The following is a 13,844-nucleotide window of genomic DNA, read 5'->3' as shown; positions in this document are numbered from 1 at the left end:
CTGCATCTTATTAGGGTTCTTCCACATTAAGAGAAGCAGACTTGCATGTTAATAGTTGGCAGTCTCTGAATTATCTAATTATGTCTGCTTTCTTTTCCCATGTTAATTTTATTTCTCTGTAGTCTACAGTTCTGTCACTGTTCTGCTGAATTTGGGGGACAGTAACAGTGACTGCATACCTCAGCTCCAAAGCTTCTGAACCATTCACCAGGTTTTTGAGATATCTTTTCCTGAGATCACAGTAAGCAGAAAGGTCACCTCTAGGTCTTGAAGAAATGCTTTGGGAAAGTGGGAAGGAGTTGAATTTTTTGGTTCATATTGTTTAGGATGTTTTGAGGGTTTTTTTTTGCTATCACTGTTCTTTAATAGCTGAGAGCAGTCCTCTGCTCTGGACAGGGTTGGTACTTATGTCACCAGATGATGTTGTCATTAGTGTATCTGACTGGAGAATCTCCAAGCAGCAGCTGTCAGTGGGCAAGGATTGAGAATTTCTGAAAGTCTATTACAGGTTTCATTTTACTTAACTTCATCTAGAGGACTAGTTCTTCTGAATTAAGGACAAGTACAAAATTTCTTTTTAATCGTGCCTAGGGGAAATTCTGTCTGTCTTGTTTATGGGTCTTTCAGATGAGTGAAATTGTCTTAACACAGGAATGGAAGAGTTGAGGAACTTTACCTACTGCTTAACAAAATGTGAATTTGTATTCAGTGATTAATGGGATTGTATTACATAGCACTTTAAAAAAGTACTGTCTGCATAGGTCGTGCATCTTAGAAAAAAAAAGAGCAGGGGAAGTTTAGTTTTGATACCAACTTCATGTGAACCTGAGTGAAATGTTAAGTGTGACTTGTGGTCAGACAGATATTTATTGTTATTAAAATGCTTATTAGTGATTTACAATAAAGCAAACCAGATAGAAGCTAGAACTGAACTCTCTTGGCAAATTTGTAGAGTTTATGTGAAGATTATAGAGTGAATAGTTGGCCAATTTAGAAGGCAAGTGAATGTATTCATGTGTGAATAATTGCTATTATAATAGTTTGAGTTAGAGAAACTCAGTTCTATAAAACGGGATTCTTCTGACAATGGTATTTCCACTGCCTGTGGCACAAATCCTGCCAGAAGACTGGGTATCAATGGGGAGATTTCTGATGAGTCGTTTTAAAAGGAGTAATTGGAAAGGTATTAAGGATTTAAATTGCAGTTGTATGTACTATGTTTTTAAACAAAGTTCACTCAAAGTTTTTCTTCTGTAAATAGCTGTCCAATTCTGTTACCTACAGGAAGCTGATAGTGTGTCATGAATCATACTGACTAGAAAATAAAAAGCTTGGTGTTCTGCTCTTGATACTTTACAATCTTCTAAAACACAAACATTAAAGTAGTGAAGATGGGATTCCAGGTTCAGTTTATTTTTTAGCAGCAATCTGTTAGCCCATTAGTTCCTCCCCACTGGCCCTTTGCATCAGTTTTGCATCAGTTTGACCCTGTGGGAGCTCCTTCATCCTTTTAAAGTCATAATCAACTGTCCTGTAGGATTCAGTTTCCTGCTTCATATGGCAGCATCTCAGATCCATGATACTCTTGCAGTAGTGCCTTTTTTATTTCCAGTAAATATAAAGGGGACCAATATAGGTGGTGAAATCTGATGTCAGTGTCTACAGTTTGTCACATGGGTCTCTGGTCTGTTAAACACTTCTCCTACTTGTACCACTCCCTTAACTTAACTGGGGGAGTTAAGCAGGACAGAAAGACTGGTGGTGGGTTTTGTTTTTAAATGTTGTATTCCTTGCCCAACTTTTCACTCCTTTAGAGACCTGACTCTGTGTAAAAGAAAAATCTATGTAACAATGTTTTGGTTGCTAAGGATCTGGAACTAGAATTTCTTTTCTCATCCCAGAAGACATAGCTGCCTCACTTTTTGTTGTTGCTTTGTCCTAATTAAAACAGCAGTAAAAAACAACACGCCTAATGTTTGTTCAAAATACTGCATGAGACACTGTGTGAGCTGGACTTGCTGACTCTCACTTGGGAAAGACTTGAAATATAATGAGATGGGTAATACAAGGATTAATTCCATTTTGCTTTAAAGTGATTTCTTTCACACCTAAGAATTTTAGGATTGTACTTTTGTGTTTAGGCAAATTATGGATTCTCATCCCTGGTGGAACTCACAGTGTGGGCAGAAGGGATGCACCAGTAAATATTTGAAGTACAATTCACTGGTGTAAAAGATGTCAAATATACTTCACAATATATCTGATATATCTACCTGAATTACAGGAAAGTCCACCTAAACAGCCAAAAATCAGTGTATCTTTAAATATTTTAAGTTATTTATTTATACATTTAGGATGTACTATATTTCCTTTAAAAGACTTCTACTCTCCTTCAGTATTTTATTTTCCTATCTGTGGAGTTGCACTGAGGCTCAATCCATTGCCTAATAAAGGATTATTTTTATTTTTGTCTGTAAGTTTACATTTCCCTGTTTAGTTTCAGATTTGCGGCTTCAGTGATTAATGGAAATCTCTTGCACAATCTAGGGAAAAAAATACATGAACTCCTGAAAAGTTATGTGAGTAGATTGTAGTTCATCATCAGTAAAAGAGTGACACTCACTGTAGAAGTCACTATCAGATCTTGAATATAGCTGGAAAAAGGGGATTTTTTTCTCCTCTCAAATGTTGCAGTTCTCCATAAAGATTATTTGTAACAATAAATACACGTTCCAAGTGAGACTGTTTTTATTGCAGTGTGATTATGTCTTTAGATAGCTTTAAAGCTAAAAGGTTAAGATTTACTCCTAATGTAGTTGTTAAGCTACCTGCTTACATACAGCACTCATGGGGAGAAGTTCTGAAGTACAACTGTGCTTCTGAGTGGCTGTGAATTAATTCTCAGCACTTGTACCTGCATAGTGCTTGTATCTTCAAAGCAAGATCTTTGTAACTCAGTGTGTGGTTGGCAGACACAGCGTAGGACTTAATACCCCATAAATCAAAGCAACTTAAAAATATAAAGAACATTATGTAGGTGCTCAGCATAAGAGTTCACTTTGAAATGGAAGGAAATTTGTCAATCTCTGGTTACTATTGGCTGTGATATTCATTTATAGTAGTTGGCCACAACTTAAGCAATTTTGCAAAAATAGAACAGTCTTTATCATTGCTTGGATTTTAATGTAGAAGTTTCACTTTTTCCCTGTGTCTTCCTTGATCGTCTGAGCTGTGTCTAGTTGGTGCTTTTGAAGAGGATGTTCACAATAGCATTAGGTTTGAATCGTCTTCCTTCTGCATTTGCTCATCAGATGACAAATGTGTCCCAAAGCCTTTAGATCGGTACCTTAGTTGTATCTCACTGCAGATAGCATAATAAAATGGCCTTTCTGAAAAAGTTTCTTATGTAATTTTTCAAAGGTACAGAGCATACAACTAAGAAATAAGAAAAAGTAAAATTTCATGGAGAAATAATGAGAAAAGGATCACATGCCTATGTGACATCAAGTTGAGTAGCACAACATGGCCCTCACAGCTGCCTCTGGTTGGAGTGATAGGTTGGATTAGAGGATTCCTCATATCCCTTCCAACCTGAGTTATTCTGTAAATCCATGGATTGCGCTTGCATTTGTTTTACTGTATAATAATTTCAAATCACCGAGGAGCTAAAAAGGGAAAAGGAGAATAACTGTCTTTGGGGTCTGCATTACCCAGATGAGTTACCCAAATTACTACATCATTGCTTAGCTGTTCTAAGTAGGAATTTCTTGTTTCCATAGTTTGGGAATTGAGTGGATGATTGAGTGTCCACTCCCTGTATGTCTAAAATTCCTTGTTACCTCTAATTTCCTCACATTCAAATCAACAGACACCTTATTTTTACTTGTTTGCCTCACACAGCACCATATTCTAATATCCTGGTCTCTTTACTGAGGGGTACTTGTGCATCTAAAAGTGTTTGTGTGTTTGTTTTCAGTTCGAATAAGGAGGAAATCAAGACGGCGCTCTCAGTGGGGCAAAGGCATTATTAAGAAGAGGAAAGTCAATAATTTAAAGAAAGATGAAGATGATGCAAAGTTTGCTGATGATGAAAATCACGGTGAGGACAGTAAATTGCTGGAAAATGGAGAGCTAGAGATCAGCACTGACTGCATTGAGGAGAATGGAGAGGAAACAGGAGACCTCTCTATGACAAATGATGAATCCTCTTGTGATATTATGGATATAGATGCAGAGCAGAGGCTTAACAATGGGACATCAGGAAAGGAAAACAATTTTGCATCGACAGAAGAAGAGAGCTCAAATGAATCCCTGTTAATAAATGACAGTATTATCCTGGGTGCTGAAAAGGAATTAAGGAAGGACTCTACATTGAAAGGGGACTGTGTGAATGGAGAGACATCTGTACACAGCTCTGAAGGTGTATCTGTTCCAGCCTGTCATAATGGGAAAGTAGAATCACTTGATGCTGTTTCACCCTCTGACAACAGGGATGGGTCTAGTAACAAGCAAAAATCTTTATCTGAAGATCAGCCAAAGGAGAAGATGGGAGCTTCCAGTGAAAGTCAAGGAACAGATCTGGTGCAAGCTGAATTACCACATTGCAGCAATAATGAGAAAACACTACAGAGCACAGACATTGAAACTAAAGATGCTGAAGCAGATAAAGAAGGTACAGCTTGTTTTCCATGTTTCTGTCTTTATCTCAGTGTCGAAGTTTAATGTGTGAATTTTTCAGTGTAATATCTTATGTTACAATTATTATTATATAGTGATATTTTATTAATTGCTGGCTATTTATTTGAAACTCTTGGTATGCTTACAGCATTTAATTCCACAAAGAAAAATCAAAAGGACAATCTTGATTTGCTGTATTTTTTATCTTGGGCAAGAAAGTGTATCTCCATACTAACACTGCTTTGTTCATATCTGTCAGCTTTGTGGGAAATACTGAGTTAACATTAAAACAATAGTTAAATATTTAAAAATATTATAAATAGCGATAAATATAATAAATCTTTTGGTCTGTATATTCTCTCTGATTTATATTTTGATCTACATGATAGATATTGACTTGTTTTGTAAGAGGATACGATAATAGTGTCATTGACATTGAATAAAAAAGAATAGAAATAAAGAATGTATTCCTTTAAAAACTTGCTCATAGCAAAAGTTGAAGCAGTTAATGCATAGCAAAAGCCAGATTGTTGTTTATCTATTGGAGAAGGTATCTGGCTTTGGAGTCACAGTGAACACAATAACAGTGTAGGAAAAAAGATAAGAGAAGGAAAATCCTGGTGGTGTATAAAAGAAGGGGCCATGTCCTTTGAAGACGAGAGATAGTTTCCTCAGGGAACAGGAATAGAAGCCTTCTGCATGATTGCCTTTTTAATGAGCTTTCAGAATTATCTAAAAGAATGAAATCTTTACTTCAAAAGTTAGTGCTGAGATTTACAAAGTAAATGAGCTTTAATGAAAGATCTGAATTATGAGAAGATTACTGGGTACTTGTTGGCTGTGTTTGTACATACATATTTTCTCTGAGGGTAAGGAGAGTAATACAAGAAAGGTCCTAGGAATATCACAAGAAGAGCATGATGTGTCAAAAGCCTTTATATTTCTGAATTTGGTAGGTGAATTTTGTATGCTTTAGGATAGTTGTAATAGCAGGGGTCCTCAGAAGAAAAGGCATTTTAAATAGTTGAGGAGAAAAATAGCAAAGGAATATAGGGAGAGTATAAGGAGATAGGAAAATATTTTGTTCTTTGCAACAGGATTGGTGAATAGCTTGAATTCAGAAGTGGAAGAAAACAGAAATGTGTAATAAAAGCATGAGGTTTGGAGTAGAGCAGATGTTGGAATACAGTGGTGATGAAGACATGGGATGCATTAAAGATAAAAATGAAGATTTGTTTCACTTGAGCAGAAAGAATTTCAGCATTTGCTTAGTGTGTGAACTTGCCTTTGAAGCTGTTTAATTTGTTGTTGAATAGAAAGATATGGTGAGAAAACTCTTAGTGGAATTCAGTTTTCATTCAAAGTTGGCACTTTGGAGTTGTGTTTTAAAGATTGCCAGTTTTGTGTGTGTCTTCTGAACTATGGGTTTGTGCACGTGTAAACATTCAGAATTTGACAAAACTGATGAATAATGTGCACTGCTAGCTACAGTCTTGCTTGATTCAAAACAACCCAACTGAACTAACTAACTAACTAACTAACTAACTAAAGCAAAATCAAACTAAGTGGAGAAATAGGCTGCATTTTGTGGGACTGACGTTGCTGATAATTGTTTTTCAAATTACAGGTTTGTTCAAAGGCAAGAAAGCACGAAAAGTCACTGTGGAGCAGCCAAAGCCCACAAGTTTGGAACAGGTTCCAGAGGAGCCTTCAGATCCCTTACCGTCTGTGGTTGTTGACCATGACAGACTAAAGGTAACAGAAGTGAAAAAGTAAATTGAACTATTAACAAACTCCATGAAAAAACTTCCTTTCTGTGTTCTGAGGCAACATTTCCTTTAGTTTTGACTGCAAACAAGTATTATGATAGTAGTGACTTTTGGAACTGAGTTGTCAATCAATGTTTTTTGAATGAAAAGTTAATAAAACTACAGAATCCTTACTGTCCCATCATTACCTCCCTTATAATCCAGTAATGACACAGCAGTCCACCCTTTAATTACCATTTTTGCAGGTACTCATATGTCTTAATTGACTGTGCCAGGTACCAAGAAACTGCTGGGTGTCTGGTAATTGGGAGTTAACATCATCTTTTCCTGTGTAGGTATACTCGGTGGAAAAAAACTTAGTGGATTGGAAAGCAAATGGGAATTTGTGTTGTTGTTTTGGCATTATAGACTGCTGGTTAATTTTCTTTCAGTTTTTTTTAAGCAAAGTTACAACAAAATTTGCTGTCTTATGTTGTAAAAAGTAGCTTGACCTACTGTGACCTATGAAATTTAGATCCCATTATCTGTGGAGTACAGATGATAATCTCTTTGGAAACCATAGAATTGTTATGACAAGTGAAAAAAATCTTAAATGTCACTCTTTGCTACTATGTAAAATACTTTTACCTTTGTTAGGAGGAATTTTACATGGTGGTGTGTCCTCCCTCTATCCCCTTCTCTTTTTTTGTTCTGTTTATCAACATTTGTGGAAGTCCAAATGTTTTCATGCGATGGTAGTTTTTTTTCCCCCTGCCAGTATAAGTTGTTAAAAACATCTCCTTTAGCCATCAAAGCAGTTTTTTGGGTTTGCTTTGTTACAATGACTGACCAAGATGAAATAGGATGAAGTAGTATTCCAAAAGAACAAACGTTGCCCCAGCTATACTGAGTAAAAAAATCATAAGATAAGAAGAAAAGCATGGGGGTATAAGTGGAGAAGTGTAAAGAAACATAAAGTTCTTTTTGTATAAGTATTGAATCAGTGGCCTTGCTGATACCCAGATGTGTTCATTTCATTTGTATGTATCCCTTTGAAGGAGGGTTTAAGAAAGACATTGCATTTCGGATTTGTCTGTAAAAAAATTTTTAAAAATTATTCTAGAAACCCTCTTAACTTCACCTTTTGTTGTTCCAACAGAAACTACTTGATTTGGTGGTTAAGAAAAGTGACAACCTGACTGTTGACCAACTGGAGAGATTGTATTCACTCCTCAGTCAATGCATCTACAGACATCGCAGAGACTATGACAAATCACAACTTATAGAGGTGATGTTGTACAGCTTCTTTTATTCTTTATCTGAATGTTGTGAGATAGGCTTTTCAGAAACTGTTAATCTGTCATTTTATTGTTCTATTAGCAGGCAAAACCTTTAATAGACTTTGAAGAAGGTATCTATGAAAAAAAGAAAAAGCTTAAGTGTAGTAACTTAGAAACTGGCAGTTGTTTCTAAGAATGCTTTTCAGCAGAAGAGGTTTAAGAATTTAACCTGAAAGAAAGGAGGAAAAAGAGGAAAGAATGCAGCAGCATGAAAAGCACATGCTTAGCAGAGTAAAATGGAGTAGAGGCAGTTTCCATGTTTGTGGCATGACTAACAGTGGATGTAAAGTGGTGGTTTCATTTGCCCTGAATTGTGTTGGTGTAACTAGGCCAAAACCAATTACCCCCCTCTGCTCCATGCAGTTTGCAGATTCTGACTTTCACACAAGGCTTTAGAAGTGTGAGCACTCTCTCTTGATCAGTGAGTACAGCCTTGAGAAGGTCAGTGCAGCATGGTGGAAGCCAGGTGTCTGCCCAGCCATCATCCTTTGTCACTGAAGTGTTTTCCCTCCAAGGCCTCCTGCACATGAACAGCAAATTGGTGATTTCACCATTGGCACAGGCTGATGCCAGCTCTGGGTGTACATTCCCCTCCATCACCACTAACTGCAGAGGGGTTTGGATCAGCTTGCTGATTCAGTTGATAACCAGCCCTGCTGAGAAAAGGACAACAATTGCTACTTTCCAGTTGGATCACTGAGAACTAAATATTTTTCTCCATGAATAATTTACAACAAAACCTGGAAAAGCCATAGTAGGGGGTTCTGTAGAGTTCCTGCAGAATACTTCTCAAACCTTTTTCATGCTATCCCCTGTCATATTCACCTAAAAATGTGTTGAGAGTCTGTGCAAGATGTTAGGTAGATTAAAAAGGCATTTGTCCAGCAGGAGTGTGTAGAGACCAATCTTTACTTTGATTATCCAAACTGTGCAGACGTGTGGTTACAGCTGGGTCACCAACAGCATAAGTGTGCAGTTAAGACTTGAACTCATGCACTGTGCCACTGCAGTGCTTTCCTAATATATATTGAGCACATTAATTATATAAGTGACCCTAATAAACCTTGATTTTCTCATGGACTGTCATAGTAGAGTGCTCTTCTGCAAAAATACTTCTTTAATGAGTTCCCTCTCTTACCATATTTTGCAAGCAGATAGCAGCTAATAAACAGAGATGTCTGTTTTCATGTATTTATTTGTTCAGATTAAAAAAAGTATCACAGTAAGTACTACTACATAAAGTAAGTATTTCTGTCTCTCTATATTTATGAATAGTTAATGGTCTGTGTCTCTTGCAGGAGATGGAAAGAACAGTTCATGTGTTTGAAACATTCCTGTGAACTCGTCAAGATGGGTGGGTTTATCCTCTCAAACTGCTCATGGGAGAGCAGTCCTCTGAGCCATTCAGTTTCCATTTGCACCAAGTATGTGCAGAGCCTTGGTCTTAAGTGCTCTCTCTTTTTGTTTCTGTTGAATTTGGTGCTATTGTCTCAGGTACCTGAAACCAACCAGCCTACAAGAACCAAACGGAACTTCATATAGTTGTATCTGATATAAATAAAGAATACAATGCCACAGCTTGGAGATTTTTGGTGCTACAGAAACTGTTCTCATTCCTGCTCTTGTTCACTCTACATGCATTATCTTTGGGGAAACTTCAGGCAAAGTGAAGACCAACACATACAAGAGGACTGGAAAGAGCAGATCTAAGTTGAATATTTTTAAACAGGCAACCTTTTTTTATTTTTTTTTTCCAATTTTTCTCTTCTCTGGGGTTATGGACAAAAAAAATCTGTCCTAAAGAAGGCAGTGATGCATTGTGGTAGGAATCTTGAGTAACTGGATGTACAGTAATTTGAAGATGAGGCTCTCTAGAACTGCCTTTAATGTGCCTTTTAGTCAATTGAGAAAGATAAGGCTAAGCGATTTGTTTGGATTATAGCAAATTGTGATGTTAGAAAGCTGTCTGCAGATTGAAGATCTCCAAAAGGATGATTTGTATTCTCTTCATTGGATGGCAACCAGTATTATGGTTCTATAATGCCTGTCTTACTCTACAGAACTAAACTAAGACACACTGAAAAAGCCACATACTTTACCAAAATGGGGAATTTCGTTTTTCACTGGTATATTTGTTTTAGAAACAAGTTACACAGTGAAACTCTTCTGTGTTGCTAAAAATGAAGCATTTTCCCAACATGTCCTTGTTTTCCAGTGCGAGTTCTCTAAGGAAAGCAAGGTTAATACTGGCAGGTTTCATTGGGAAGGTCTGTGTTTGTAATATAGCTTGGACTGTGCAGTGCAGGAAAGAAGACACTATAGTTGGTCAAAGTCCTGGAGCCCAACCTCATTTGAAAATAAAACTTCTCTTAGGTTTCACAAGTCGTTCCGTGCAAAGCATTGTTACTGTGGGGAGGATTGGAGGAGAGCCTTTTGAATCCATCTTTTCTAAGAGTTCTCTGGGTCTGAATCGTGTAGTTCAACACCTTTCCTTTCTGGCAACTGGAGAGAACAGTTTAGGCAGTTTTCATGTTTTATCACGAGCTCAGTATTAGAACATTACCTGGGCTGGTTTATTTCACACCCGTGTGGAAAGTGCTCTAGAGCAGTTGTTGGCTGGTGTTCCCATCGTGAACCATTCGTTGTGACTGTCCCTACACAGCTGCAGAAGTGTCTGTCCAGAAATATGCAACGCAGTGTGAGTAGTTTTTAACTAGAGAAAACAGAGCTACTGCAGAGATACTGAGCTACCTCAGCTTTTTGTATTTTAGTTACCAACAGTGTTTATGGAGGACTGTGATCACGCTGCTCCCGTGTACAAACCCAGGCTTAGGGACTTGTCTCCACCTCTACGGCTCATCCCAGGGTAGTGCTGCAGAGAGAGAAAACGTGGGCCTTGGGCTACTGCAGTAATCCAAAGTGCTTTGTCCATCATGGTTAAGCATCAGTCTATCTTAGATCTTTTTCTCCCCTGGATGCAACTGTTTTTCTTCATAGGTAATGGCAGAAAAAGGTTTTAAGCATTCATGTACATCTAGTTACACCTAAATGCAACCCATGCAGAAACACTGTATTTTTTAGGTGGGAAAGTGCGATTAAAAACAACAAAAACAAGCAGAAAACACATTTTAAATGAGATTCTTTGATCTCAGATTTGATTATGGGATTTTTTTCCATGTTTCATTTAGTATTTATTAGCCTCATACCTGTTTGAGATATTTATGTGTCTGGTACATTAACAGCATTTTGTATTTTGATGGAAATTGTTACAAACTTTAAGATTTGATTAAATGAAATGTAGCAGATTTTTTGTAGCAAGTTTCTGATAAAAGGGTTTTTTGCAAGTCTCAGGTTCTTGCTGCAGAATTTTTTAAAAATATTTATTCCAGTTTCACTTACTCAAAGAAGTTTTTGTTCAAGTAACAGCAGCACTTGTGGAAGATAGAACTGCATTCATTTTTAAGAAGATAATAAATTTATATAAACTAAAACAGTTGAGAATTTTAGTCACCAGTGAGTGTAAAAAGCAAGTTTAAGCTAATGCCTAGCATTAAAAAAAGGTTCTAAAAGGTCAGGTTTCTAAAGGAAAATTTCTACTGTCAGTTGTTGATTGGGAAAAATCATTAAGAGGCAACTTTACTAATTGGTGGCTGCCATGTTGTTTTAGAGAAACGTAGCTAAAATCAGATGTTCTAGTGGACAGCTTACCTAAAATGATATACTCGCCTTCTTAGCCCAAATAACCACACTTCAGTTTTTGTTTTCCTTTACAGATGTCTGGTGGTTATAGAGTTAAAAAAACTGTTAATCTATCCATGTGGTCTAAACTTGTTTACTCTTTGTATGTTTTTAATTTTTTTGCCACATAGCACTGGCAAGAGTTTGTACAAATTGACCTCTCTTCCTTGTTTCTTGTTGTGAAAATTGCAAATAAACTCCTGTGTGAGTCCTTGTGCTGGACTCTGTGGAATGTGACCAACCAGGAGGAGGAGTTTTCCCTGGGGGTCTGGGAGGGGGCTGTTTTGGAGTGATAGAGTTGCTCTTGGGTGATGGCTCTGGAGTTAATTGTATTTGCAAGCTTGAATCTCACCTGTGATTATTTTTCTTTGTTTTGTTTTGTGTCCTCTGTATTGTTACTTGATTTCCTCATATGCCAATATATTTATAGGATTACTGGGTTTTGTAATATCTTGTCTTCCCTTTTTTTTTTTTAAGTTAAGTTGGTGAATCAGCGCTGGTTTTACCTTCAATCTCTTGAATGGCAGGTCCTGCAGCTGATAGTCTTTTGTTTTTGTTTTATTTTGTAATCACAACATAAGCTTGAATTTGGGCTTGTACTTGCATCTTTTGTATCTTGTACATTGGGTTATTTAGACATTGGGGCGTCCTGTTTGGTTTCATTAACGTGTGTCTACTTTGTGGATTAAGTAGACTTCCTTCATCAGCTATGGTATATTTTGGATTCTATAGTTTTATTCAGAATTGTGTTTAAATTGATGTTTTGCATTTTGACTTCATTTTACATTAGTTTGAAGTAAGTTATTTAATTTTTTTCAACTTCTGGAAATTTTGAACATTTTACTGTAATTTGTAATATAACTGCTGTGAAATACTTGAATAAAGATGACAAGAAAACACAGGTTTAGCTCCTTCAAAAATGTATTTAAAAGAAATGCTGCCTCCTGGCTGATAACAGTCTTTTCCTTACTAGACCTCCTTGGTTTTGCAGTTTAGATGTGACACTTTGAGATCTTGCTTTTTTGCAAGATTAGTTATTTTGAGCAGTTTCATCCAACTTCTGCTTTCAGTGTTTGTCCATTAGAAAAATGACTTCTAATTAGAGGGTTTTTTTCAAGGAAAGACTCTCCTTTCTATTTATTATATTTAGCAAAGTTGTTCTTACAACTTTGGAGTTTGTTTTTTTGTTTTTTTATAGATAAACTCTTGAGTTGTAGGATATGGAACACCCTTGGACATTTCCCTCTTTCCCTTTCTGTCTACCTGAAACAGTAGGGCTCCTGGGCAAAAGAGTAGTTGAGGAAGGGAGTAGTAGTAGCTTAACTTCGTGTCTGACTCCAATTCCTCTTTTATATGCAGCTTTGAAAGCACAATTAGATATGAAATTTAATACCTCTTGTATAATAATGAATTTGATTGGTGAGAGCCTGGGCAGGTGTGTTTTGACCTGAATGGCCTTTCAGGTACCAGCACCACACTTGGGTTTGCAGTTTGAATAAAGGAAGTAGAGTGTCCCGTCTTGTGTCTCTTTTGTCTTTCAGGAGTGGGAATGGCCCTGTTAAAAGAATAGATTCAGATCTGATTTCTGACAGTGGATGTAAAAATGACCAGTCGAAAGAGACAAAGTATTTGGAAACTGACAAAAGGATTCTTGTAAAGATACTTAGTGAATTTCAAGTAGTACTTCAAAAGCATGATTTAATAAGAAATAGTTAGGGTGGGTATTCCTAAAGCCTTAGTTAGATGCTTGTGCAACACTCATATTTGTCAAGTGTTCACTGCTTAATGCTGCTTCCTTCTGCTGTTGATTTCTGCCTTGAATGTAGTTTTGAAATCCAATTTCCCGTATTTCCTTAAATTTGCAGTGCTGCACATTCTCTGTTTCCTCTCTAAGCTCTTCAGGTAATTTATTTAAATAAATTAAAAATGAGATCTTTTCTTCTGTATCTTGGGTAGGATTTGGACTTGTAATATGTGGAGTTTTAAGCCAGCACTGCATGTGAATAAATTCTGCAAGCTAAATCAGTAAACTTATGAACTGATTAATGAAGCCAAACACTTCATTTTTTTTCCCTTCTCCTATTATGCTTCACTTGTGGTCATGTAACTATTATGTAAAAATGAGGGATTATAAACTTTAACACTAATTAATTCAGCCTCATTCCATTTCTAGGTGAGTAATTTTTTTCCAGTGTGATCATTTGCATGGGAAGTATATTTTGCTTGAACCCACTGCCAGGAGATGGTTGTGACTACTGCGAAATTCCATTTATTTTAGAATTGCATTTGAGTTACGCTATACTGAGCCTTACTTTTATATCAGGAAAAAATCCTTTCCCTT

The 13,844-nt window shown here is 36.7% G+C and overlaps 1 protein-coding gene across 2 annotated transcripts in view; it reads left to right on the top strand.

Annotated features, from left to right (window-relative positions):
• ATAD2B (ATPase family AAA domain containing 2B) overlaps nt 1–12,935 on the top strand; it is a gene marked incomplete at its 5' end in the record, with an annotated part of 75,110 nt that extends 62,175 nt beyond the window's left edge. For both annotated transcript variants that reach the window (XM_083857516.1, XM_083857515.1), the window contains 4 exons: nt 3,977–4,672; nt 6,305–6,432; nt 7,585–7,713; nt 9,064–12,935. In XM_083857516.1, the coding sequence (XP_083713642.1) occupies nt 3,977–4,672; nt 6,305–6,432; nt 7,585–7,713; nt 9,064–9,105 (995 nt within the window). In that variant the 3' untranslated portion in view covers nt 9,106–12,935. The remainder of the gene's footprint in view (nt 1–3,976; nt 4,673–6,304; nt 6,433–7,584; nt 7,714–9,063) is intronic.
• Nucleotides 12,936–13,844: the final 909 nt, after the last annotated feature.

The sequence above is a fragment of the Zosterops lateralis genome, assembly GCF_965231275.1.
Source record: "Zosterops lateralis genome assembly, chromosome: 3".
NCBI lineage: Eukaryota > Metazoa > Chordata > Aves > Passeriformes > Zosteropidae > Zosterops > Zosterops lateralis.
This window is presented reverse-complemented; position numbering and strand designations above follow the sequence as displayed.